The sequence below is a fragment of the Populus nigra genome, chromosome 13, assembly GCF_951802175.1.
Source record: "Populus nigra chromosome 13, ddPopNigr1.1, whole genome shotgun sequence".
NCBI lineage: Eukaryota > Viridiplantae > Streptophyta > Magnoliopsida > Malpighiales > Salicaceae > Populus > Populus nigra.
In genome coordinates, this window is record NC_084864.1 from 10,723,350 (window position 1) to 10,749,447 (window position 26,098).

General features: G+C 33.5%; 3 protein-coding genes and 2 pseudogenes across 3 annotated transcripts; all 5 read right to left on the reverse strand.

Moving 5' to 3' along the window:
- Positions 1-159: 159 nt before the first annotated feature.
- On the reverse strand, positions 160-1,749 carry LOC133670922 (uncharacterized). The gene is made up of 6 exons (XM_062091525.1): positions 1,614-1,749; positions 1,332-1,520; positions 1,163-1,218; positions 749-989; positions 414-629; positions 160-303 (listed from the first exon to the last, which is right to left on the reverse strand). The coding sequence occupies exons 1-6, from the start codon at positions 1,716-1,718 to the stop codon at positions 298-300; spliced, it is 813 nt and encodes a 270-aa protein (XP_061947509.1). The 5' UTR covers positions 1,719-1,749; the 3' UTR covers positions 160-297.
- Positions 1,750-1,942: 193 nt separating this feature from the next.
- LOC133670921 (uncharacterized) lies at positions 1,943-4,322 on the reverse strand. The gene has a single exon (XM_062091524.1). It carries the CDS (start codon positions 4,304-4,306, stop codon positions 1,997-1,999), a length of 2,310 nt encoding a protein of 769 aa, XP_061947508.1. The 5' UTR covers positions 4,307-4,322; the 3' UTR covers positions 1,943-1,996.
- Positions 4,323-5,634: 1,312 nt separating this feature from the next.
- Positions 5,635-9,855, reverse strand: LOC133670799 (pescadillo homolog; annotated as a pseudogene).
- Positions 9,856-10,576: 721 nt separating this feature from the next.
- On the reverse strand, positions 10,577-11,242 carry LOC133670800 (uncharacterized; annotated as a pseudogene).
- Positions 11,243-14,468: 3,226 nt separating this feature from the next.
- Positions 14,469-22,152, reverse strand: LOC133670967 (probable ubiquitin conjugation factor E4). Its single transcript, XM_062091571.1, has 16 exons — positions 21,152-22,152; positions 20,854-21,058; positions 20,445-20,596; positions 20,111-20,360; positions 19,837-19,989; positions 19,146-19,349; positions 18,889-19,001; positions 18,668-18,782; positions 17,349-17,438; positions 17,043-17,246; positions 16,852-16,947; positions 16,582-16,704; positions 15,496-15,588; positions 15,182-15,346; positions 15,004-15,093; positions 14,469-14,880 (listed from the first exon to the last, which is right to left on the reverse strand). Exons 1-16 carry the CDS (start codon positions 21,976-21,978, stop codon positions 14,701-14,703), a joined length of 3,060 nt encoding a protein of 1,019 aa, XP_061947555.1. The 5' UTR covers positions 21,979-22,152; the 3' UTR covers positions 14,469-14,700.
- Between the last annotated feature and the right edge of the window lie 3,946 nt (positions 22,153-26,098).

Sequence of the window (26,098 nt, forward strand, 5' to 3'; positions counted from 1 at the left end):
TGCCTTTTTTTCTCTAAGCTGACTTGAACGTATATAGTGAGAAAAATCAGAAAACGTTTGATGCCTCCACTCCAGACCACAGCTGTCACAATACCCATAAATGTCCATACCAAAGAGTCTATGAGCTAAACATTTATTGCTTGTCCACTGCTGACATTCTACCCACTTGCTTTTCTCTGATTCAGATGAGGCATCTGGGGCTGGGCAACTGGTAAAGGACTGATGAAGAATAACAAGAATATTTTGCAGAACCTCATCCACATCATTCATTTGTCCCTGTGAATTTGGTAGATATTGTCAGAACTGCAATCACACAGGAAAAGTGCTCAGTGATTACCATTTTCAAAATTCTGTAACTATACTGCAAATTGAGAGCAAAAGTAGAGGAGGTACACAGCATTCTCTTTACAAACCTCGTGAAAGCTATCCCTACGGGGGGAGCATTTGCTTATGGCAAGTCTTAAGGAGGTTGTAGATACAATTTCTCTCCTAGTACAAGTAGATGCCTCATTTCGTTCACCAAATACCTCAGCTAGTTCACAAACAATGCAGGGATCTCCAATATGCTCATGTCCTGAATCTGTTATGCTGCACAACTCATTCCGAACCAGTTGTATATTCCATAAGCACTGCATTGTGTTTAAGAACAATAAAATACTAGAGAATTAAAAGCTTATAGAACTACATAAGGAAATAGAACAATTCCTATAGGAAAAGGTACAAACTCAAAATTTGATATGGATAGAACCTGTATGATCACGTTTAGAATGCAATTATTTTCACCAATATCATTTTTCAGTACAACACCAAATATGCCAGAGCCACTCAGTGATTTCCCAGATTCTTCCTCTTTCAAGAATGATTTCTGAGGCACCTTAGAACCAATCTTGCTTCTATGTTCTTCTTCCATTTGTTTCAAATCTTCAGTGCTCGTGGAAACAACAATGCCAAAATCTGAATAACCACCATCAGATGCAATAGAATGGCAGCTGCTGACCAACATGAGGAAAACATCTTCGGTCAGATATACTTGAAAATTAAAACCATGTGGTAATAATGTTTTTCAATAAAATGTACTTTAGCAGCATAGAGAAACAAAAAGAAAGGCATTGAGAGATAGATTTGCATGTAAAAATGCCAAACAAAGTATACGTTGACTTACACTTTTTCTGCATTTTCCTTGTCCAGAGGAAGGTGCTCCTGGCTTCCACCAGCTCCCTAAAAGGTGAGGTCAGACCTTTGTCAATTTTTCATAATGTTATCAACTATTTTAATCATCCAGACAAATGATGCCTGTCAAAGAAAACGAGAACAAAGTCCAGAGATTAAACCTCATCCATGGCCTTCCCATGATTTTTGTGCTTTTTAAGTTTAGATTTCTTTCGTGTTTTTCTCGAATTATCACTTCCTTTGGTCATATTCTTGCTGGGTTCAGGAGCTAGATCAGCCAATGCTGAAAGCATTTCTGCATCATTGGCCTTCTTCACAGCATCTTTGTTAGCAAGATCCTCAAGATGTGCCTAGGAGATTTTAAAAAAGAGGGCATACATGGGATAAAAGAAGCATAACAGAATCAAATAAAACAGCCATGAGCAAGGTGGTCCAATACTAACCCGTATAAATGACTTCACCATATAGAACAAAATGAATTGATAGTCAAGAGCAGATACCAACACAAATTTCGGCTCCATCCTCTTTATGCTAGCAACATTCTTCATGATTAAAACATCATGTTCGCAGAACTGCAAGACTTAACATAGTGAGTCCACATGAAGAAAAATTATCTGTTTCTGTTCCCGGATTTTTTTGCTGTAGTAGTTTGAATTTAGGACTTATCAACATTAAGAATGATTGGGTAAGAATCTAAAATAACATTAAGATATAAGCATCAAATCACACTGATATCTATCTGTAATATATAATACACTCATATGCAAAAAAGTATCATGAATGAATAATGACATTTAAGATCAAATACAAAAGGCTGAGGTAAGGGTTAATAAAGTTGAGCTATAATTGCAAACTTGCAGTCCACCTCTCTAACCACATTTTGTTTCTCCATCTTTATTGCTTCTTTGACACAAACATCTACCAGTATATCTCGATTCACCTTATCCTCATGGCATTCCAAATCAGGGAACTGAGAGTAAGTGCTGATCAATGTTTCAGCAAGTCCGAACTTTTTATGACCAACATATTGCGCAAATCTCAGAACATTTAATATACACGCATGCTCATTCCCTATGATATCAGACTGAGAATCAACAAGCTCATCTTGCCGTTCAACCAACAGGGATGCGAAATTTTGTTCTTTGTACTCCGATATTTCCTCCCTCCTCTTATATTCTTCAAGGCATATATTCTCAACATCAGTAAACGTTTCTTGGTACTCTAACAACCTGCATTTTCTTTCGCAGAAGTATTTTAAGAAACTAAATTCTGTCTCAACAAATTGGAAAACCATCCCCGCTAGTTCTTTATCAAGTTTTCTGAGATTTATCCATGAATATAGCAGCTCCTGAATCTTATCACTCACAAACAACCAATTCACAAATCTATAACGATCAAACTGGATATCCTTTCCAGGGTCATCAACAAAAGGAATCACTGCAGTTCCCTCATCTGCAACAATGTTACTATGCTCTCCTGCATCAAGCATTGATCTGATGAATTTCTTATCCAATATGAGGCATGAAGAGTCGCTGTTAAAATGAATGGGCTCATAATCACAAAATTCCTCTTTGCTATCTCCTCCATCATCCGAGATATTGTCCTCTAAATCACAGTCATTAGACAGCTCTTCCAAAAAGTCAAACACTACCTCAAGTTGCTCAAGCCATAAAAAGCAAATAGACAGGGGAGTTTGCGTTTGTTCTAGGATAGGAACCAAATCCTTAAATCCTAGCTCCATACTCTCTTCTAACTCCTGAATAGTATAGTCCCACATCCATGACAAGATTCGCGGTGCCAGGCACTGATTCTTCAAGAACAACTTGAGCAATCGATGAATTTTCTTCAACAACTCTTGGCGCTCAGCATCATCACAGAACATCCACTTCTTCTGATCGCTATAAATCTTACACTTTTCTTGGTACACATTGTTTTTGCAATGTCTGAATGTCGACAATTCTTGCGCCATGTTAACTACATCCACAGGTTTCCACACCCCATTTTCAATCTCCTCAACATAGCTATCTTCCAATCCAAAGGGCACAAGTTCCATTTGCTGCTCTGATAAACCCCCAAGATGCTTCAAGAAAACATGACTGCGCAACTCCTTCCATTCAAAAAAGAACAATGCACAAGAAAAACATTTCAAACACTTCCACTTGTTCGTCTTCCTTGCAAAGTCTACAGCCTCCAACAAATAGTCCGCCACTAATCGATCATGCTTCTTGTAATAGCCAGCAATCTCATCAATACTCACTTGTAGTAATCCTCTTGTCTCTTCATTACTCATTTCCTTCCAGTAGTTCGAAACAATGGTTATGTTGCTGGAATCCGCCTTTACTTTGTTCAGAATGCTTTGGGGATCTTTAACAACAAAACCAGCACACGCCCTTTTTTCGCAATCCCTCAAGATCTTAATTTCGTTTTTAATGAATTTCCTTTTCTCATTTCTTTCATATTCACAAGGCAACTCCTCATCTTTCGGAACCCTGGCCTTAATCCTATGACAGGCACTTTCCTTCATCTTCTCGCTCACATCTTTACCGATCAATAACGACTCAATCTTGGCTTTTTCCATCACGTCGAGTAATACTTGTTTCAGTGTCTGAATTCTTGATTCTTGGCTCTTTCCTCCCATTTCTGGTTGGGAAGCTATAATGTCTTCGCCTGGACCCAAGCCTGAGGGGAGCGCCTTTAACGCTTTCCAGCAGTGATCGATTATTCTTTGATAGTCACTAGAATATTTAGCCATTTTAATGAAAATCCGAGCATTTAGATAATTGAGAGTGATTGAGTTGGGAAACAGAAATAGGGATTTCTTGGCTGAATCAGCGGCGTTGTTGAGGTATTTCTGTTTAAGAGTGGAGAAGGAACTCGAAGTTTGAGAGTAGATTTTGAAATGGACAAAGGATTGGGTGTGGTGGACGGCGGCGGAGTTTGGGTGTTTGGAAATCAAGTCTTTGATTCTCTTTAGGGATTTTTGAGGGTTGCTACTCACATCCCTTAATGCTTGTTCGCACGCTGATCTTATGATTTCCGAAGAAGAATCATCGACGGTGGATTGAAGAGGTCTGGCGGTGGTTTGTGCTTGTTTGTGGCGGGGAGCAGCGGAGGAGGGTTTCTTCGTCTTTCCCATTTGTGGAGGGAATTTCAAGAATTGGAAATGGCTACTGGTTGGTTTCTTTATAGTAATTTCCACGTTTTATTTTCCTTTACTAAGATTTATGAGGTTATTATTAATGGACGTGTATTGTTTGATGTCTAAAATGTTCGAGAGAAGTTATAAATCTATAATATTTTATTTATTAGATATCAAATTAATTAACATAATATTTTTGAGTTTTTTTCATTGGGCAACTATAATTTTTTAAAAGATAGAGGTAAAATATTACTGTAATTAATAAAAATTTTTAGAAAAATAGCATGAAAGAAAAAATATTTAAAAAATAATATAGTTCTGAATAAATTATTATCAAAAAACATGATTTTAATAACAACAATAATAACGGTTATAAACAATTGTTATTTTTATTAATGTTTTATTAAACAATTAATATTATTATTAGTATAGGTTCGGAATTACTAAGCAACTGCTAATAAAAATAGTGATTGTGTCTCAAATCTCGACGTAAAACTAAGTTTAAATCACCACAATCAAAAGTCAAACAAGATCATAAATTATCAAATCTTAGATCTATAATTCAAAGTGTGATGTTTTAACATTATTTTTATTTGTTAATTACAATTTCAAATTAATATGTGTGTTTCTTAAACATTGTTTTTATTTTTATATTTTTTAAGTTGTTAATGAATGATTTGAAATTTTAAATAATATATTCACATATTTATCTGTTTTTTTTTATGATATTAATTCATATTTATATAAACCAAATATGAAAATACATAATATATAAAACAATTTTAAAATTAATATGATAATTAATAATCATTATTCTGAATCACGGTTATTAAAGAAGCTATATAGAAAAAAAGCTCTTCTGAATCATAATTATTAAAAAACTATTATTTTAAATTATAGTTAATTATTTAATAACCATGATTTAGAATAATAATTATATAAAAATTATGTAAATTTTTCAAAATTTAAAATGAGTTACTATTTTTTTTAAAAAAAAATCGTATAATCTCTTATAATTATAATATATGGCCACATCTTCAGTTTCTGAGCTTTTTAGCTTCTTCTTCTTTCGCTCCTTGAGTTTGTTCATGCGAGCGGCTTTCCGTTCCTTGCTTCTCTGAAGAAACACATGAATGAACAAGGTTTCATATCTCAGTCATTTTGCAAGACAAAAACGGAAGCCATTAAAACAGCTGACATTTCCAATTTCTATCAAGTATTAAATCGTTATCCCGAGATCAGGGATGACAGTACTCATCTGCTAGTAAGTTTGTTTGAAACAGCAGACCTTTTATGTGAAGGAAACGAGCATCACCAAGAAGCGATTCAGAGATAAAATCTCACAAGAAATAAATACAATAACACCGAGCAGGCACAAGTTGGTTAAAATACATGTCCTAACTGTCATTACAGAAGCAAGCAGCGCCAAACAAAGATTAGTATCAAGAAAATACAAAGTAGGAATATATTATAAATGGAAAATATATGAGAGTTCTATCACCGGAACGCTAATAGGAACTTTTCCGACCACCATGGCAACAGAGATTTTGCCACTGGCAAATATATTTGTGTTTGAGAGTATTTTTCTACTTCTCCTTCATGAATTGTTATTCGTTGGGTGAGGGTTTTGACACTTGGATTTAAGGTAATCTCTGTCTCAGACTTCCAAACCTGATTTTTTGGTTTTTTAGGAATTCTCATTTGCCTCTGCTCGACTAATATAACTTTCAACCAGTAAATCATGAGGATCATCTAAATCTTCCTTTCCAACACCAGGCATGGGAAGGACTTCATTTCTGGCGGCAGCCTGCAAGCGTTTGATAGTCTCTGCATAATCAGGAACAAAGCCTTCAGCCTTACTATCAACAAAAGGTGACAGGTGCGGCGGAGGAATCCTGTTAGCAGGGCAATCATGTCAAAACAAGAAATATACTGCATGTTGAAAGTATATACCAAGCATCAATCTCTTAAATGCAATCGATAATAGAAAAGGAACGTATTCAATAGCAACATATGTGGATTTCTGCAATAAGTTTTTCTCGTGAAATATGATAGCTATGCTATCAATATTACAGAACATAGCAACTGAATGCTACTTGTCACTCTATAATAGATCATACTATAAAATAATAGGGAGGTGAGGAAACCTAAACAAGGGAAAAGAACTTCAGATTGTTTTTCCTAAAAATTACCTTCCCACCATATAAGCTTCGGTTGGCAATATGATCCGTGCATTAATGCAATCGTAAATCCACTGTGGTTGAACATATTCTCTCGAAAGATATTTGTGACCTTGGGTTGGCTATGGAATCAGTACCAAACAATGGCATGGAATCATCATTTATATCTGTATAAACAACTTGATATGTAACTAAAGTATACTGATTAGGTAAGATCTATTCTTACAATCCCTTTTCACGAAAACCAGGCTCCAAAACTTTAAAAAAACATGCAAATGCACACCCTTGTTTACAGGGATAGACTTAACTCAGATTATTTAAAATGAACTTGAACATCAATGCACCAGGTTCATTGGAAGGAAGTTGATGCTGAAGTTGGGCAAGTGTTAGTTCAGAATAATGATCAGTCTGCATCTCCTTCTCTCGAGCCTCTACTTGCTCTGATGTAGATGAACTAGTAGCTTTGGGTTCCAAGGTGGAAGTTCTGGAGTTAGAAACAATGTATCCTGACAGTGCATAGAGATCTGCAGAACCAATAATGGTTCATGATAAGTGCACAAAAGAAAAGGAACCATACAGCATTGCATTAAGAAAAACATCATGGACAGAGAAAAGAAACACAAAATTGGTGTTGCATAAACAGAAAGATACGTAAATCTCTCCCTGCATGAAAAGACAAGGCATGCCTAATGCTAAAGCTTCCAATCGGGGATCAAGAAGGGGTGGACACTTCACATTTATTGAATGATAGAGCCTAAAATTGACAAACCCAAGGAGATTCTGCACCCAAATAAACAGTAAGTAATCGCAAGAAAGGATGCAAGCTAAAAATAAAAGAAACGCTATATCCACAATCACTTTTACTTGGGAGAGTTAATTCATCAGCTAATTTCACTGGTTGAGGCATCAAAGGTCGATAAATAATGGGATTTAGCTTCTCTTATCCCCATCCTTAGGGACACTATCTTTTGGTTTATAAGAACCATCCGAAGAGTTTTAATCTCACAAGTTCAGCCATGAAAATGAGACTTTAGTTAGCCAAATCTTTCAACCTTACTTGCTGTTAGTAATCACCGTGTGAAAAAGGGAATGCATCCTTATCCACAGAGGTTTCTAGGTTTCTTTTGTTTCAGGAAGTTTAGTTGATGTCATATCAATTCCCCACTTTATATATAGTCAAGTTAACAAAGGAAAGGAAAGGATATCAAAGTCAACACAATCAAGGAGCTAAATCCTGCAGTCACAGAAGTCTCACCTCATAAAACTCCAAGAAGGTTAACATAACAGTACTGAAGTTGACATCATCTGGCAAAACTTGTTGCATTGCATGCCAAGTTATCTTTTGACCCTCAATCTCAGCCTACAAAGACTACAAGAACAAGCAGTAGTCAGTAGGACATGATACACAGTCACAGATTCGTCGAAATGACAATATGAATTGTATGCCTGATAATAAATGCCCTTTACAGATATGAAAACTTTCCTCAATTTATAAGTAAGTACGAGAAATGTAAGTTTGCCATTCATGACTCAATCTAGCACAAAAGAAAATTATCAATCAGATTGAAACACACACACGGTGATACAATGATGGGACAAAATTTGTTCCCATATCCGAGCAAATAATAACTTTGACCTCTGAACTCCCACCTCAAAGTTTATTAGAAGAAAGGAAAAAAAAACATGAACATTTCCTCTTGCATCTATGGATGATGTCCACGTCAATTTTTGCCCTCTCTACAGCAGGTAATGCTGCAAAAAGATGCACCATGGTCAAGCTCCAAGTCTCTCAGCACATCAACAAACTGTGGATACCTGCAACAGAAACCGCAAACCCACCAAAAGAATAATAAAAGAAACATTTAGCGTTTTCATATCAAAATACCTGCAGGAAACCATGAGAATTTGACAAACCTTTCTCTAACAAGCCTGTCTAGCTTGTAAGTGGGTTCGCGAGTTCGAAGAAGAGTAGCAAGATCAGCATTCTTCTTGGCCTCAGCTTTCTTTATCTTCTTCTTTTAAGCCCTTATTTCTCTAAACTTTTCAAGTAGCGGTTCAAGTTGAAGGAAGGCAATATCTTTGACATGATAGTAAGTATGATTATTTCCTTTAAACTTCTTCTTTGGCGATCTCTTGGAAATATGACTTTTACAATACTTAGTCTCCTAAAGTTTTTCCCATAATTTAATCATTTTCTATAATTGTGATGTTTTGAAATTAAATGAGTAGGTAAAAGCTAATAAAGCCTTTGAAGGCTAAAAATGAGTATAAATGAATAAAGGGTATTGTAGTAATTGAACAAAGAGTTGATAAATATAAATAGAAAAGAAAATACAAGAAGAGAGCTGTGTTTTAAGAGTGAAAAATTGACGGGAGAAGAGAAGAAAAGGGGAGGAAGAAGAAGAGAAAAGAGGGAAAGATAAGGGAAGGAGAAGAGAGTTGGAGAAAATAAGTTTAAAGGTAAGATTATGTATAAATGTGTGTTCTTTAAGCTTTAAGTTTCTGTTTTGATAAATGTTAGGGTTTTGAATATTGTTTTTTGGGTTTGATTGATGAATTAATTGGAATGTTATGGGTTGATTGTTGTGGGTAATTGGTTAATTAGTTGATTGTGATAGATTGTAGGTAAAGATGATGATTTTGAGTTATGATTTTGTTTGAATGGTGAAATTGTGTTAGAAATCAGGAGATAAAAGTAGGTAATCTGTGAAATTCTGGGTTTGAGGTTGAAGACGACAAAAATTCAATTTGGTCCCTTAATTTATGAAAATTACAGTTTAGTCCCTAAACTTTGGGAAAATTATAATTTAACCCCTAAATGTATTTTGAGTTTCTGGATAGTGTTATTATGAGATTAAGGATGATTAATCTCAGTTTGATAATTGATTTGGAATATTTTCAGTTTGGTCCCTCAAATTTAGGAATTTACATTTTAGTCCTCAAACTTATAAAAATTACATTTCGGTCCTTGGTTCGTTCTAGACAGAATTATGGATGGTTTATGGGTGAAATTTTAGTGTGGTTATGTATTTACAGTTTGGTCCCTGTTTTGGAAAATTATCGTTTTAGTCCATAAACTTAGGAGACTATCCCACTCACCCGAAAAATATAGAACTAAAAAAAATGTCAGATGAAAGACCCGAAAATTCTATTGAGGATCGTTAGGAGAACCTACAACAATATATGAAATATACTCAAAAACAACTCAAACAAAAGATCCCAATGCATAAAATAAAACCAGGTTTAGTCTCCTAAGTTTATGGACTAAAACGATAATTTTTCAAAACAGGGACCAAAACATAATTTTATCAAAATTGGACCAAACTGTAAATACATAACCACACTGAAATTTCACCCATAAACCATCCTTAATTCTGTCTAGAACAAACCAGGGACCGAAATGTAATTTTTATAAGTTTGGGGACTAAAATGTAAATTCCTAAAATTGAGGGACCAAACTGAAAATATTCCAAATCAATTATCAAACTGAGATTAATCATCCTTAATATCATAATAACACTGTCCAGAAACTCAAAATACATTTAAGGGTCAAATTATAATTTTCCCAAAGTTTAGGGACTAAACTGTAATTTTCACAAATTAAGGGACCAAATTGAATTTTTGTCGTCTTCAACCTCAAACCCAGAATTTCACAGATTACCTTCTGTTATCTCTTGATTTCTAACACAATTTCACAATTTAAACAAAATCAAAACTCAAAATCATTATCTTTACCTACAATCTATCACAATCAACTAATTAACCAATTACCCACAACAATCAATCCATAACATTCCAATTAATTCATCAATCAAATCCAAAAAACAATATTCAAAACCCTAACATTTATCAAAACAGAAACTTAAAGCTTAAAGAACACACATTTATACATAATCTTACCTTTAAACTTATTTTCTTCAACTCTCTTCTCCTTCCCTTATCTTTCCCTCTTTTCTCTTCTTCTTCCTCCCTTTTTCTTCTCTTCTCCCGTCAGTTTTTCACTCTTAAAACACAGCTCTCTTCTTCTATTTTCTTTTCTATTTATATTTATCAACTCTTTGTTCAATTACTACAATACCCTTATTCATTTATACTCATTTTTAGCCTTCAAGGGCTTTATTGCCTTTTACCTACTCATTTAATTTCAAAACATCACAATCTCCCCACCTTATAAAAGTTTTGTCTTTAAGAAACGAAGTCTTACCATCAAGTTCAAACAAGGATGGATACTCATTGAGCATTTCCTCCTCAAGCTCCCACGTCGCTTCTTCACGTGGGTGTCCGCTCCACACAACCTTAACTGATGCGATATCTTTCGACTGAAGTTTTCTAACTTGTCGATCCATTATTTTCATTAGCTGAACTTCATAAGTCATATCTTTCCTCAGCTCAACCGGTTGAACTTCCAGCACATGAGATGGATCAGACAAATACTTCCTCAACATCGAAACATGGAACACTGGATGTATAGAGGAGAGATTAGGTGGCAAGGCAAGCCAATATGCCACTACCTCTACTCTTTTCAAGATCTCAAAGGGCCTATAAACCTAGGACTCAACTTTTCTTTCTTCCCAAATCTGAATATCCTTTTAGTCGAGGAGACTTTTAGGAACACGTTGTCACCCACTGAAAATTCTAGATTATGCCTCCTCTTATCCGCATAATTCTTTTGCCTACTCTGAGCTGTTTGAAGTTTATCCCGGATCACCTTAATCTTATCCGAAGTGTGCGTGGGATAATCTTTAATATGCATATATTATAAATAAATATGTATGTTGATTATACAATGAGTACTAGTTAATTTCTTGAATACTTATATATGTTGCTTATTTTTCGAGTACTCATTTATTCTTGAATTTGCACTCGCAATCTGTCAAACTAAATTCTATTTGATATGATATACGTTTCTTTGATGATTCTATGAATATCTATTATGCCTTGATATGGGACTTGTAAGTAACTCCATGCTAACGGGGAGTAGTTAGCATATGTACACATAGTATTATATATACCTAGCTGGTGAGAGAGGCATTAGCTTGTGGCGACTAATCATCCCACAGTGGTCACCTTCGGGTGTCATCTGGTCACCTTGGGTGTCATTTGATCTCTGACATGTATTCTACTACATTATGATAATATGTTTAGTATGTATATGTATATTAAAATAAATTATCTTGCGAACTATTAATATCAAGAATATCTAAAAGGTATATTAATTATTATTCCCTCACAGAATTGGTTGAACTCACCCCTCATTCTTAATATTATTTTAGGTTCTTAGTTTTGATAGCAGGTGGACTTTGTTGAGTGTTCATGTTTCTTCAGTTTTGGGTCGGTATGCCTTGCTTATTTTTCAAGGCTGTTTTGATTCGATGTCTTAGACGCTCCACTATTACCTTGTTTTAATTAAGTTTGGATTTTGACAATGTAATGAGAATTATGAATTATTTTTTTTGTTTTAATTACTGATGAGGGGTTTTAAACTATCTTTTGGTTTCATCAGTTTTGAATAATATAATATTTCTGAAGATTATGAAATGCTGCGTATTTTTGAATAAATTATGTTCGTTTTGAGGCTTAGCGTAAGTGGAGTGTCCTTCCGACACCGCTCCTGCGTTGCCGGTCACGGACCCGGGATTCAGGTCGTGACAATAATTCTACATGCAAAGTAAAACCTGAAAACAAAATATCAAGAAGAAAGAAAGATTAACCTGAAAAAGCCTAGAGTGACTTGGAGCTGCTTAATAGCTTGAAAGGGTAATTGGTTGTAATCAAACATTTCTGATCAATATATTTTTAAAATGATTTTTAAATTATTTTTTATTTGAAAAAAATTTAAATTAATATTTTTAAATTATTTTTATATATTTTTAATTAAAAATATTTTTATAAAAAAAAACATTTGTACACCTACTGGAAAAGTTATTACTAAAATCAAATTATCATATTTTTATATATGGTTGTGGGGATCATAATGATAATAAGTTAGATATTTTTTGTTGGTGGAAACGTAATACGTCAAAATATAAAATCCTTTCGAAGGTCTTACAACATGTGCTAGTTATTCTTGTATCGATAATGGCTTTCAAATCAACCCTTAACACTGATAACCATATACTTGATCAATTTTGAAATTTTTTATCTTGAGAAATAATTCAAGCGCTCGTTTGTTGTCATAATTGGTTGTATTATGAACTAATTTCAATCGATATTAAAACTTTGATGGATAATAATGAAACTTATGAAAATCTTGATTCGAATAATTTTTCTTAGAAACTTACACTTTTTATTTTATGATTTATTAATGAACACATTTTTAATTTAACATGCAACTAACTTTGATTTTTCAAGTGTGCCTAGTAATTAATGTATAACAAATCATTAAGATAACAATAGAATTATGAATATTGCAGGTTAGTGTTAATGGTGATGAAATCTAATTTTTTTTATTATTATTTTTACAAATTATGGCTGAAGTAGCTTTTTTTTTTCCTTAAACTTTTGTTTCTTATTTGTTGTTGAAGTATTTGAAGATCTCATCTTTTTTTTTTTTTTAATCTCATTAGCTAACTACTTCTTGTTTTTGATAGTTGCAAACTATGCCTTAATCTTCTTGCCTTGGCTTTTGACAAACAATGAAACCGAGTTAGCTTGGTGCATCAATATATTTCTTCATAAAAGACTATAGTTTCTTTTATTGTTATTGTTTGTATTAGTGTGTTTGTTCTTGGAAAAAAAACTATGAAAAACTTGATGAATTGATATTGTATTATTACATTACTGTGAATAACTCTATCTAAAAATAAAATAAAAACCCCAATTACAAGACAAAAAAGACTAAAAAAAAAATAAGACTGCCAATTTTGTTTTGTTCCACCCAGAATTATCAATATACCTTGTATCATATATAACAAAGTGGAACAATTTTTATTTCACTTAGGATCTAGGATCATTCTAGATTTCTCATTCAAATCCCAGTTAAGATGTTCTAAGTTTGTCTATTTCATTCTAAATTGACAATTTTTTTAATATTTATCTTTTATTTATTTTATTTTATTGTATTTATATACATCTGACACCATATTGTAAGTACAAAAATAGATATTCATCTTAGTTTTTTAATAGCTTGTATGTGTGCGTGTGTAATGCAATGGTTGATTAAATGATATCCAAGAATGGTTGATTAAATGATATCCAAGATTATCTTAAACCTTGAATCAAATGGAATGTGATTACTCTGTAATCTTTAGTTTTTTACTTTTTTTAATTTAGATATCCTGAAATATTCTTTGATAAAAAAACAGATCTTTTTTTTCAAGTTTTCATTTGTTTGGTGTTTTTATGTTTATATTGCATAATTTGAAGTTAATTTTTCTTTAGATTTGAATTGAAATCATAATGAATTAATATATTGAATTATATATATAATCTCAAAATAAAATGCCAAACCAAAATTTATCATTCCAATAATAAATGAAAAATGTCAACCCAAATAAAATTGACAACTTGATTGGAATAAGCTTTTTACATAAATTAAAATATTTTTAAAACCCTATAAAACCAATAAAAAAATCACAAAAAAAGCCTAATAAAAAAGAAATAGGTTTCGCCTGTTATATAACAAAATAAAATGAACCGGGCAAAACCTACTTAGTTTAAACCAATTTTCAGTTTGGTTCAGTTCTAAATCTAAAAAAACAAAAGGGAACAGTTTAGTTATTTTTTGAAGTAAAACCCAAACCGAAAATGCTTACCTTACCTGAGTGATTCTGTGCAATTTGAAACTCAAAATCAACATTATTAGATTAGCTAATCTAAACATATTCTACAGCCAGCAACCGAAAATAAATGCTGGGTTGGTGTCTCACAGGACTCGTATCCTGTTCTCGTAGCAGGCGTGCCATACTCACCAGTTCTTCAGGGGATTTCTAGCAAGCAACCTGATAAAAAGCAATGCTTACCGGCACTCAAAAATAATATTTGAACAAAATCTGCGCCATTGTTGAATTAATTAAATGCCTTTTGTACGCATAATTAAGTTATACACATCCAAGAACATTTAACACCGGTCTGGGGATAAGTATTGCATATGCTGCCTATAACCTTTTTAGCCCCCTTGCCAATATCACTAATTTGTGGAAATTTTTTCTTTGATTTGCGAAATACGAACCCCTGTTCATCATTCCAAATTCAAGAATCAACAGCAATATTCTAATCAATCAACATTTCTTCAGTTGTGGTTTGGATTGTTTCTTTGGCCCTTTGCAAGCTGAAGTCTTCCCCATGCCTCTTTAATTCTTGAGACCTAATGTACTCATCTATTCTTGCCTTCAGCTCAGTGTCTGAAATCAGCATGTCCACAGTAAGATGTGATCGATTGAAGGGATCCGTCTGCACTCACATGAAATAAATTAGTAAACTTAATCAAGTGACATGAAATAAATTAGTGGACTTGATAAAGTTTAGTATCATTGTCACAATTTGATAAAAGGTATGAACAAGTGAAAGATGTACATTGTCACTCAGAAGATGCCTTAGAATGACAGGCCTGTCAACTGTGGTTCTTGAAGACGGCAAAATCACTGGATCCTTCATCAAAGTGCACTGCAAAAAAATGCATTAGGAAAATTTTCCACATTCGATATATGGACCCCCAAGTTACTGCCCTTCCCAAAAAGGTATAACAATGTACCTGAATTGGATCAAGGAATTCTTCTGGTACCTCTCCAAGGGTAACTTCAGCATCCATTGCCTCAGAAGCTGCAACCTTGGTTTTTGTACCGAGCTCAATAAATTCCTGGACAACCCTACCATCTTCACCAATTCTCCGAAGGACATCGGCAGCAGCAGTAAATAACTAGAGCAGAGAAACAGTGTCACAATGTATTCAATCAACTGCTAAAATTCAGAACAGAACAGAACAGAACCAAGGAAATTCTCTCATGAACATTTGATTCTAAAATCATAAATGAAAAGCTTATGGAAGCTTTGCAACATTGAAGTTACCTGCTCATTGTATGATCGCCCATCCTTCAAGATGGCAGCTGGGAATATGTTTTCAGTATCACCCCTCGCCAGATGAACATATATATGGACAATCTTCAATGAATCAATAAAAGACAGTTAGGTTCATCTTAGAGGTTCCAATGACATTATATACAATATCCTACAGAGGATTTAGTTTGAAAGTAACGTGGCTATCAAAAACAAGAATGCATGTACTGATTCCCCCAGTTAGCTTTGGTAAGATGATTTCAGATTTCATTTTGTATAGATTCAGAATCAATAGAAGTAGGGATTCACTCATGAAAGTCCACAGTAACATGACATATTAAAAAATTGGTAATCACAATTATTTTACTCATCAATAAGCCAGATAAAACTCATTGTGAAGCCATGTATATAATATACCATGACCCAACTCCATTGCATCCAAAAAGCTATTCAATCCAAGGTTCAGAATCCTAGAGTTCAAAGTCACAACCTTGGTCAACTGGATCAGACACCTTGTTGAGCTTGAAAATTCACAAGCCAACGAGCATTTATAGCATAGTAGAATTGGTGCTTGAACTGCATATATAGTCATGTTCTTAGTCAACAGACAAGGTACAACTGCACAGTTACCTGCACGATTGCCTCAGACATAAACTTTGGCACCACTTGATAGTGGCCCCGATGAAGTAGGGTACTCAGGAGAGTTAGGATGAACTCCTACCCCTCGACTTTCTTTTGTGTGAAGTTGCTACCATCAAGACTTGAACCTACACCCTGTGGTTGCAATCCAATGGCATTCACCATTGCAAAAGCAATAACCTCTAAACCAAAATCTAAACCCAAAGGCTAAGAAGCAATAGGAGAAAATTCAAGAAGAAAACAAGGGGGTTCTGGAGTCACAATTTTGCGTGCTAAACCAACTTAAGTTATTGTTTCAGACCAAAAAAAGAAAAAAAGAAAAAGGAGAATTCAAAAGTGCAAATTTGAACATCATGTTAACCTGTCAAAGCAACTGCTTTGGACAAAACAAAACGGTAGAAAATTGACAGCAGTAGCAAGAGAGAGCTCTCGAGTGAGAAATTGAACAATCAAACTAACCTGCTTAAGCAACTGTTTTGGGCGGAATTCATACTTTTCAGGGTCTTTCAGGGTGAGAGATCTCCTTTGGGGACCCACAAGTTGTAACAAGAAGTAATTGAGCATGGTGGCCACTCTGTCAACCTGGCAGAAATAAATAGTTATTCAAAAGCATTTAGGAAGAATTTTAACAAGGAAAAGCACATTAAAAGCTAATGATGAATGTGGCTATCCTGCTTGTAAGTGATTAAAGGATAGATATGGAGGCTTAAAAGTATAAATAAAACCTACCATCTCAGGAAGCAGGAAAGGTGCTGTAATTTGTTCTGATGTAAATGTCAGCATGCTCACATCTTCATTTGCCAACTTCATATCAATGCGGATGATCTGAAACAGCCCAGAAATATCAATCCTAAGTATTTTGACATCATGATAAATGTGTGGACAATGACAGACACATATGCATGAGCATACAAACTGACATTCTCTTGGGAATGGAAAAGGCGGGTTCTCTCCTGTCTCTCTTGAGCTGGTCTGCGCTCCCATTCTGTGGTGTTGGACATCTCAGCTTCTAACCCTTTGATTTCAAGAATTTTGTTCAGACTTTCATCAAGAAGATAGATGCTGTCGTTGATCAGGAAGTTCAAAAATTTCAGATAGACACCCTTTTCCTCTTCCTTTGCGATCTGGAACAACATAAAACAGTCAAATTTGTCTTTGCGTGTGTGTGTGGGAGAGAGAGAGGTTTTTAATCAACCAAAAAGAGGTGAAGAACATAATTGTACTACCTTCATCCAAATGTTACGATGACTAGGGACCTGCCACAGGTATTCAAGAAGTTCAGCAATATTATGCCGTATGTTGAACTTGTCAAAGAACTGTACCAGATGCGACACAAAATCAAGTATTAACATGTAATAAATGTAAAGATGCTTATTTTCAACATTTAAGACAGCGCAAAATATTAGGAACGACAATTAGAAAATAATTGAACGGTAATTGGAATTAGAAGAAAGAAATGACAAATCAGAAAAAAATAATCTCAACGTAACAGCTGGCTGGAAGTGGTTCATTGAAGAAAATACTTTAAAAGCTCAATTTACCAAACCAGCTGGTATGGAAAAGGAAGAAAAGAAAAGATCTCTAGTCTGCATGTGCATGCCCAACCTATGCAACCAAAGAAAATCACAAGTTGACTGTTATGACAATGACCAGGCAGAACCTGGTCACCTGCGTTGCTAAATGTTAACAGAAGAGAGTGGGGAAAGAGAGGCAAGGGTTTCTTTCACCATTTATTTTGGACAAACCACCCATCAATCCAGACACTCCTTGCCTCTTATTCAAGATTCTGGGAATAAAGCCAAAACATCTCAGTTAGTCAATTTAAAGAGCAATCAAAGTTCTACAAAGGCATGACCTTCCCATGTTCATATCCTTCTGACTTCGTATTTTACATCTACAATGAAAGTAATCTAATAGAGAGTAATCAAGATACTCAATTCACCAAATCTCTTTATATCGAGTGGTCTAGTCAGTCAGACTTGAAATAATTGTACCAGAAGAAAATCATTTTGATCGAAGGCTGCATAGATAGATTCAGATGTTCAAGCACTGAAATAAGAAGAGCAAAGACTCTGATAGTAGTTAACAAAGTACCAGAAATCAGAGGATAACTAGAACTGTTACTTAAATAGCACAAAAGGAGTATCCTGTCATCTAAAAGCAAGGAGCGAGTAAATGGTTCCAGAATTGCTAATCAGAAAATTAGTGAAAGAAGGAAAAGAATATCTTGCTGTTTAATTGAAGATTGATGATAATGCAAGACAACATCCAGTCCTTGTCAATAACAGCCAAAAAGTCACCCTTACTTCTGTGAACTCTCAAGCTTATTTGTCAAAATTATGTTTAAATAAAAGTAGTTCTTGCTCGCAGGGTCTTTCTTGTACCTATCTAGGATTACTGTTCCAATAAGAAAAAGATGCTGAGTAAACCAGCAAGCTTTGAAAGGCATGGCCTAAAGTGACTCTTCTTTATTCCTTACGGTATATATAAACTCTAGCACTGAAAACAATCAACACTTGGAAACTCAAATGTTAGGGCAAGTCACCTGTGTGTGAGAACCTGTGAATTCAATGTCAACATAAAGCTTCAAGAGGTTCCTCACAAGATACTCAAGCGACAAATGGTGCCCTTCAAATAGAGAAGCCGTAGCAGATGAACCACTGCAAATGGAAAAAACAGATGCTGTAATTACCTAACTTGAAGTTATAAATTTAATCAAAATCTCCACAATATTTTATACTTGCAAAGTGAAATTAAATATATCACCTTCTCCGTGGCATCCAGCAGTTCAATACTTCAACCATCTTTGCTCTTAAATAAGGATTTCTAATATATGTTGGACTTGCCATGAACATGATAATGAAATTCATAAAATCATCCTGCCCAGCAAGAAAAATAGCAAAACAGAACACATCAACAAGGTAACGGAATTTCATAGATAGTGCCCTTGCAAAGAAAACAATATTTCCCATATCATGTAAAAGACAGAATTGCATGGTAAAACATTTAATCATTAAGCCTACTAGTAAGACTCCGTCCAAAGCTTTTGGAATCCGAGAAGCAAAGATAAGTAATTCCATGGCATCTTCAACAAAATGCTCTGGCATCGAGGCAAATTCCTTTGGGCAAGTTAATGGCAGAGGCATTTTAAATCCACCAACCAAGTTAACCAACCAAACCAACATCAACCGGTAGAAAGAAAGTGCATGCTGAATAAGTGCTCCATCCTTTAAAAAGAACAAAAAGTAAAGATCAGCAGAATAAAAATAATAGCAAGCTATTTAGATTGGTAAGTTCTGCATTCCAAGGACAAACAAGCCATTCAAAATAGAAGAGAAAGGAGCACATGCTAGGGATAGAGGAAAGGGGAGCTTTCACATTAAGCTGGTGAAGTTCTACATCTTCAACAATGAACATACTATTCAAATAGAAAATGAGAGAGAACAGTGAGAGGGATGGAGGGTAAGAGAGAATTGGAAGGGAGGTGCTAGTTTGGGCATAGAGATTGCCCCCGACCAAAGAAAATAAAACAAGAGAGCCACCCATCTGATGACACTAACAGAATCATCTTTCAAACATGACATGAATAAAACTTAAGCTCTCAAACCCCTATCACCTCACAAGTGAGCCAAACTAGACACAAACTTTCAATGTTCAAGACTAGCTTCCAATATGTCAACAGCAGGTGGGTACAAGAGAGAAGAGGTAAGGTACCCTTAATATCTGAGCTTCATAACAAAGCTTTTCCTGTGAATACAACTCTATTTCTTTCTCAAGACGATCAATATCCAGCTGCAGCTGCGGAGATGGCGTCTGCTTTTGCAAGGCTTTAAATGTGGAGAGTGTATCTTCACATCTAGAAATGTCCTGACATGATGTTTATTCACAAAATTAACTTAGAAGGAAGACAAATATTTTGCTTTGACAATCAAAGATGTGGTAAGAGATTTATAAATCCAAGTCCAGATACAAAGCATGTATGCATTACCTGAACTAGATGCTTAAAGTCAGAAAATGCTTTCAACAGACCCAAGTTGAGCACCCTTGCAGTCATAAAGAAGCACTCACAAATAAATGAGTATTTAGCCTTTTCACCACTGTTACCAGAACTGGAGGCTTCTTGAGATTGTAACAAGCGATTTTCTTTGTCACTAGATAGTCCAGAGACATCAGTTTTCCGAGGAGTATTAAGCCATTCAGTAATTTCTTCTGATGATGCATGCAGAGCTGTCAACCCTCTAATGCGTGAAGAAAACCAATAATTAGGAACACCAGGAAAATCAATAATGTGATAAAAAATGATATATTAAGCAGTTCATCACCTTATATCCAAACGGTTATTGTGAAACACATAATTTGGATCAATTTTGTCTTTTTTCGACAAATTTGCATCTAGGAATGGTTCAGAGAGCCGAAGCATGACAGCACTTAGATTGACAAACATGCCAGAACTTGCACAAGATAAAGGATCAACCTGTGACAGTTATACGACACTGTTAATGCACAAAAACAATTCATGAAACCTGAAAATCATTGTCTGTCAGAGAAAACTATCATGCAAGTTCCAGTTTAGCAAAAAGATGTCAACTTTTTCCTTTTCTGAAGAAATCGAACAAAATAAATACCCATATGTTGATTCATAGGCAACGTTACTAATCAAGATAAAGCCTTCAACAAATCATATACACTATAACTACAGCTCAAAAAGTTCCATGTACAGGAGATACCTACTTGTATATGAGCTCTTGTTGCATTTCTATTTATCACCTCAGCAAGATACTGAAGAACACTCTCACGAGTGTCACTATTTTTAAGTAAAGCAAGAAGCACTTCTGATAAACCATCATATAAATGATTCATTAGAGTCTTAATTGTAGTAAATGAAGATAACAAATCAGCCTGTCGACGGTTTGTTGCATCAGAGAAACACTGCTGCCTGCCATTTTAAACCAACAACAAACAACACATCAATAGCACAAACACAAGAAGAAAACAAAACCCAAAAAAATTCACACACAGATACACTCACCCAACATCCGGCTCGCTCTTAAAAATGGTATTATCTGGCAATGCACTCACATGAAAAAAAGGACCCAAAATACTTGTCATTTCTATAACTCTCCCATTTACATAAGCCCCTGTCGGAATCCACCACTTATGACCAACAAGTGATTTAGCACCAACGGTAAAACTAACCAAGAACAATAAAGCCCTCAATGGTTGTTGAAAATTCCCTAAAACAGAAACCTTTAAAACATTTCCTCTCAAGTCCTCATATAAACCCTTGAAAATCGGATCCAAACTATCAAGATCCCCTTCTCTAAACAGCTCCTCCAAAAACCCCGGCGGAGGCTGAATTCCACCACTATTAAACCCATCAACCATCGCAAAAATCAACGGCAGAACCGGCGAAACATTCGAGTTCCCACTCCCTTTAACAACATTCGAATCATCCCCAAACAACTCAGGATTTCCCAAATGAATCCTACAATAAGAAACCGACAACTTCTTCAGTTGCCTGATCGACAATTCCAGCTCTGATTTGACAGTTTTGTCCTTCATATTCGCGATTTTCTTCAACTCATCAACCGCGCGGCGGTAACAACCTAAGAGGTAATTGAAAGGAGGTTCCGCGTTAGGGTTTTGGACAGACAATCGATCGATTAAGACACGTTCGATCAAGTCGCGGTTGAGTTTCAAGTCTTTGCCTTCACTGAGAATCTCAGCAGCAGTCATTTCTAAGTAGATAATTCGAGGATCAGAGGAATCGGTGAGAGAGATTAAGAGGATTTTGCGGACGATTATGTCCTCTATTTCTTCGAGAGATCTTTGAGGTTTATTTGAGGTTGTTGCCATGGTGGATGGATTATACGGTAATAATTAACAAAAATAAAAAATTAATGATCTTTTAATTTTCACCGGAAAGCATTTTGAGGATTCGTTGGGAGTAGAAAGAGGAAAACTTGAGAATCCGAGAGAGAGAGAGAGAGAGTCTGTGGAATGGCTTGCGTCTGTGCGTGTTGAAGAAAAAGAACATGATTTGAGGGGGTATTGACTCTATCCTATAAAAGAACGGTGTCGTTTTCTAGGTTGGGTTGGACCTGGATAAGATTGTCTTTGGGTCAAATTGATTTAATTTAATATTTTTTTATAGTTTTAATATGCTAATATTAAAATTAAAAAAAAAATATTTTAATATATTTTTAAATGAATAATACTTTTAAAAAACACTTTACACCACAATATCAAATATACACTAAAAATACTATACATGAAGGTTGCATTATGCTACATGGAACCGCAAATATTTCTACAACAAAGTTTCAATTTTGTTTTGGTTGATGTTCATCTTTTTTAATTAGAATAATTCATTTTAGTTTTTGAGTGTTTTAATGTATATAAAATTTAGAATTATATATATATATATATAGATATAAATATATAAAATAAAATTCCTATTTTGTAACTATTATATATAATTTGTAACTATTAGATCATTGACATGTGCCACGTTTCAGGTATAGACACTTAGCTAATATTTTTCTAGTAGAAAAAAAAATTAAACCATGTAGGAGTTAACCTGATGTGACCTAATGACTCAATAAGTTTAAAGACAACTTGAACAACTGGTAAAAAAATAATTTGATTAAAAAAAATCAAGACGACATTCTTTATATATATATATATATATATATATATATATATATATATATATATATATATATATATATATATATATATTGAGACAATAACATATTGGATTGACCTGGGTCAACCCGGGTTAACCTTTCAAATCCACGACCCGGGTCATGAGATCATGACAACCCCAAATAAAACAAATTATGAAGTTTAATTCCTAATAAACTCATAGTTGAATGATGAAATTAAAAAAAAAATCAATCTAAAAAAGAATACAATAAAATGACATAACTCTACCCAAGTTAACTTGTAAAACTCATGATCCAAGTCATGAGACTGAGATAACTTTATAAAAAATAAACTGAAAATAAATGACAGAGTAATTGATAATCAACCAAATATTGAAGATGTTGAATGATGAAACTGAAAAAAAATACCAATTTTAAAAAATAGATAAAAAAATCAAGTTAATTGGGTTAATCTGTCAAACTAGTGACATGAGTTATAAGACTGAGATAAACATAAAGAAAGCAAACCACAATAAATTATGAAGTCTAATCTCTAATAAACCAAGTGTTTAAGAATGTAATTAGGTAAAAAAAACATAGATTTAAAAAAAGACAAAAAAAAACATTATTCACAAAACAAAATAGAAACATCTTGACTGAAATTTGGTTAAGAAAACCAGAATGAACTGAGACTCAGAGCGAGATAAAATTTGTTTCAAGTTGTTCTATATTTTTAAATAATATGAGGTATACCATCCATTCTAGATAGAAGAGAACGAAATTGACAACATTGCTTAAGAACGAACTAGATCATTGACTTGTGTTGCGCTACTGGTTAGATCAATTTTTTTTAACATAAAAAATATTCAAGTGTTATTAATTTATTTTTTAATAAAAAATAGTCATAAACTCAAAATATGATATATATTAGATGACATCTTTTTGAAATATCGATACGATAATATATTGGAAGATATTTGTTTTCAAATATTAAGACTGTAACGTATTAGATCGACCTAGGTTAACATGTCAAATTTACAAACCGGGTTGTGAGATCATGATAATCATATAGAAAAAAAATTAAAATAAATTATGAAAGTCACTTCCTAATTAATCTAACATTGAAAGACACAATTAAAAAAATATATCAAAAAAAATCTACCAGAGTCAATTGGGTTAACCTAGCAAAACCATAACTTGAGTCATGAGATCAAGATAATCCTATAGAAAGTAAATAAAAAAAATAAAAAGCTCAATTTTTAACAAACAATATGTTGAAGGATGAGATTGAAAAAAAAATTAAAAAAGGGACAACAATAACAACCCAAGCTAACATATTAAATCTATGATTTAAGTCATGAGATTGAGCTAACTTTATATATAAAAAAATAAAATTATAAAGCTCCATTTCCAACAAATCCATTGTTGAAGTTTGAAATCGAGAAAAAAAAAATAAATCCATAAAACCAGGATAACTCCAAAGAAATATTTTTGAAAAAACACAATTCTCAAACAACCTAATATTGAAAGATGAAAATAAAAAAGAAAAGAAGATAGAGTTGTTGGAGAGTGAAATTGAAAAAAAATCAATTAAGAAACGGAAAAAAATGAATAGAGTCAACTCGAGTAAACATGTCAAATTTATGATCTAAGTCATAAAATCAATATACCCCAATGAAAAAAAAACAAAATAAATTATGAAAACCAATTAATAAAAAATTCAATAAAAAATGACCCAAAAAAATAAATAAAGTCAACCTAATCAACCTGCCAAACCCGCAACCCGAGCAATAAAATCAATATAATCTCATAAAAAGAAAATCACAAAGTATTACGAAATCCAATTTCCAGCCAAACCATTATTGAATGATGAAATTAAAAAAAATTAATTAGAAAAAGAAAAAGAAAGACCTGAGTTAACTTAGGTTAATATGTTAAACTCACGATCTAAGTCATGAGATCATAATAAATTCATAGAAAGAGAATAAAAAAAAACTATGAAGCTCTACTTCCAACTATTTAATGTTGAATGTTGAAATAGAGAAAAAAAAATCACAAGATCAGTATATAACTAAACAAAAATGAAATAAAAAAAGTTTACAAAGCACAATTTCTAAACAACCAATATTGAAGAATGAAAAAAAAAATTGGGTTGTTGAAAGGTTAAATTGAAAAAAAAACATTATTTCATCGAATAATGTTTTATAGGTGTTATTATAGTGATTTAACCAAACCCTTTAGTATTTTGTTAACTAGATTGGTGGTTTGCATTATGCCACATGTCAAACCAAACTTTTTTCAACGTAAAAAAAATATATAAGTGGTGATAATGTTTTTAAAGAAGGAAGAGAAATATAAGATTTGAGTCATTGACTTTATTGGATTGAATATTCTCAATTAATTTAATAATATAATAAAAAATAGGCAACAACAGTAGATAAATCGAGCAAAATAAAATTGACTCGAGTCAGCCTAGATTAACCCGCGAAACACTTGACCCAACATATAGATCGAGGTAACCCTATAGAATAATGGAATCAATTATAAAATAGGACCTAAAAAAATCCAAGCCAACTCGGTTATTCTTTTAAATTCATGACAGGAGTACTAAGGACGAAATTATCCATGGAAAGCAAACACAAAAAAATTATTAAGTCAAATTTCTTATTAACAAAATCCTAATCAATAAACTGCCAAAAGATGAAATTAAAAAACAAACTTTCAATAAAAAATGATCTAAAACAAAACAAATAGCAATTAAAAGAATAAGGATTAAATTTGATATAAAAGTAAAATGAAATAAAATGTTAAGGGATGTAAATGAAAAACAAATTCAATAATGAAAATGATTAAAAAATCACAATTAAAAGAATAGGAAACAAATCTGACAGATAAAAAATCAATTGAGGATTATATTAAAAGAACATTCTAGTTTTATGATTTATCTGAAATTAAAAAATAATAATAATAAGAACAAGGATCAAATTCGAAAGACAAATAAATTGAAGGGTTGTTTTGAAAACTTGTTGGGTCATGCACATAAATCAAGGGAAAGATAAAAAAACAACATGGAAAAAAGAGAAGGTTATCGATGCAAAATCATAAGTCTGTGGATCACATGTGTCACCCAGAGATGAGTGAGGTCGTTGTGAAGATTCGATTGTAAAAAAATACTTAAGTCAACTTGGATTGATCTTTCCAACCCATGATCCAGGTTTTAAGGCCAGAATCATCCTTAAGAAGGCAAGCCTAAAAAAATTCCATTAAATAAAATATCAAATGATGAAATTGAAAAATAAATTTTTAATAAAAAAATTATTTAAAACAAA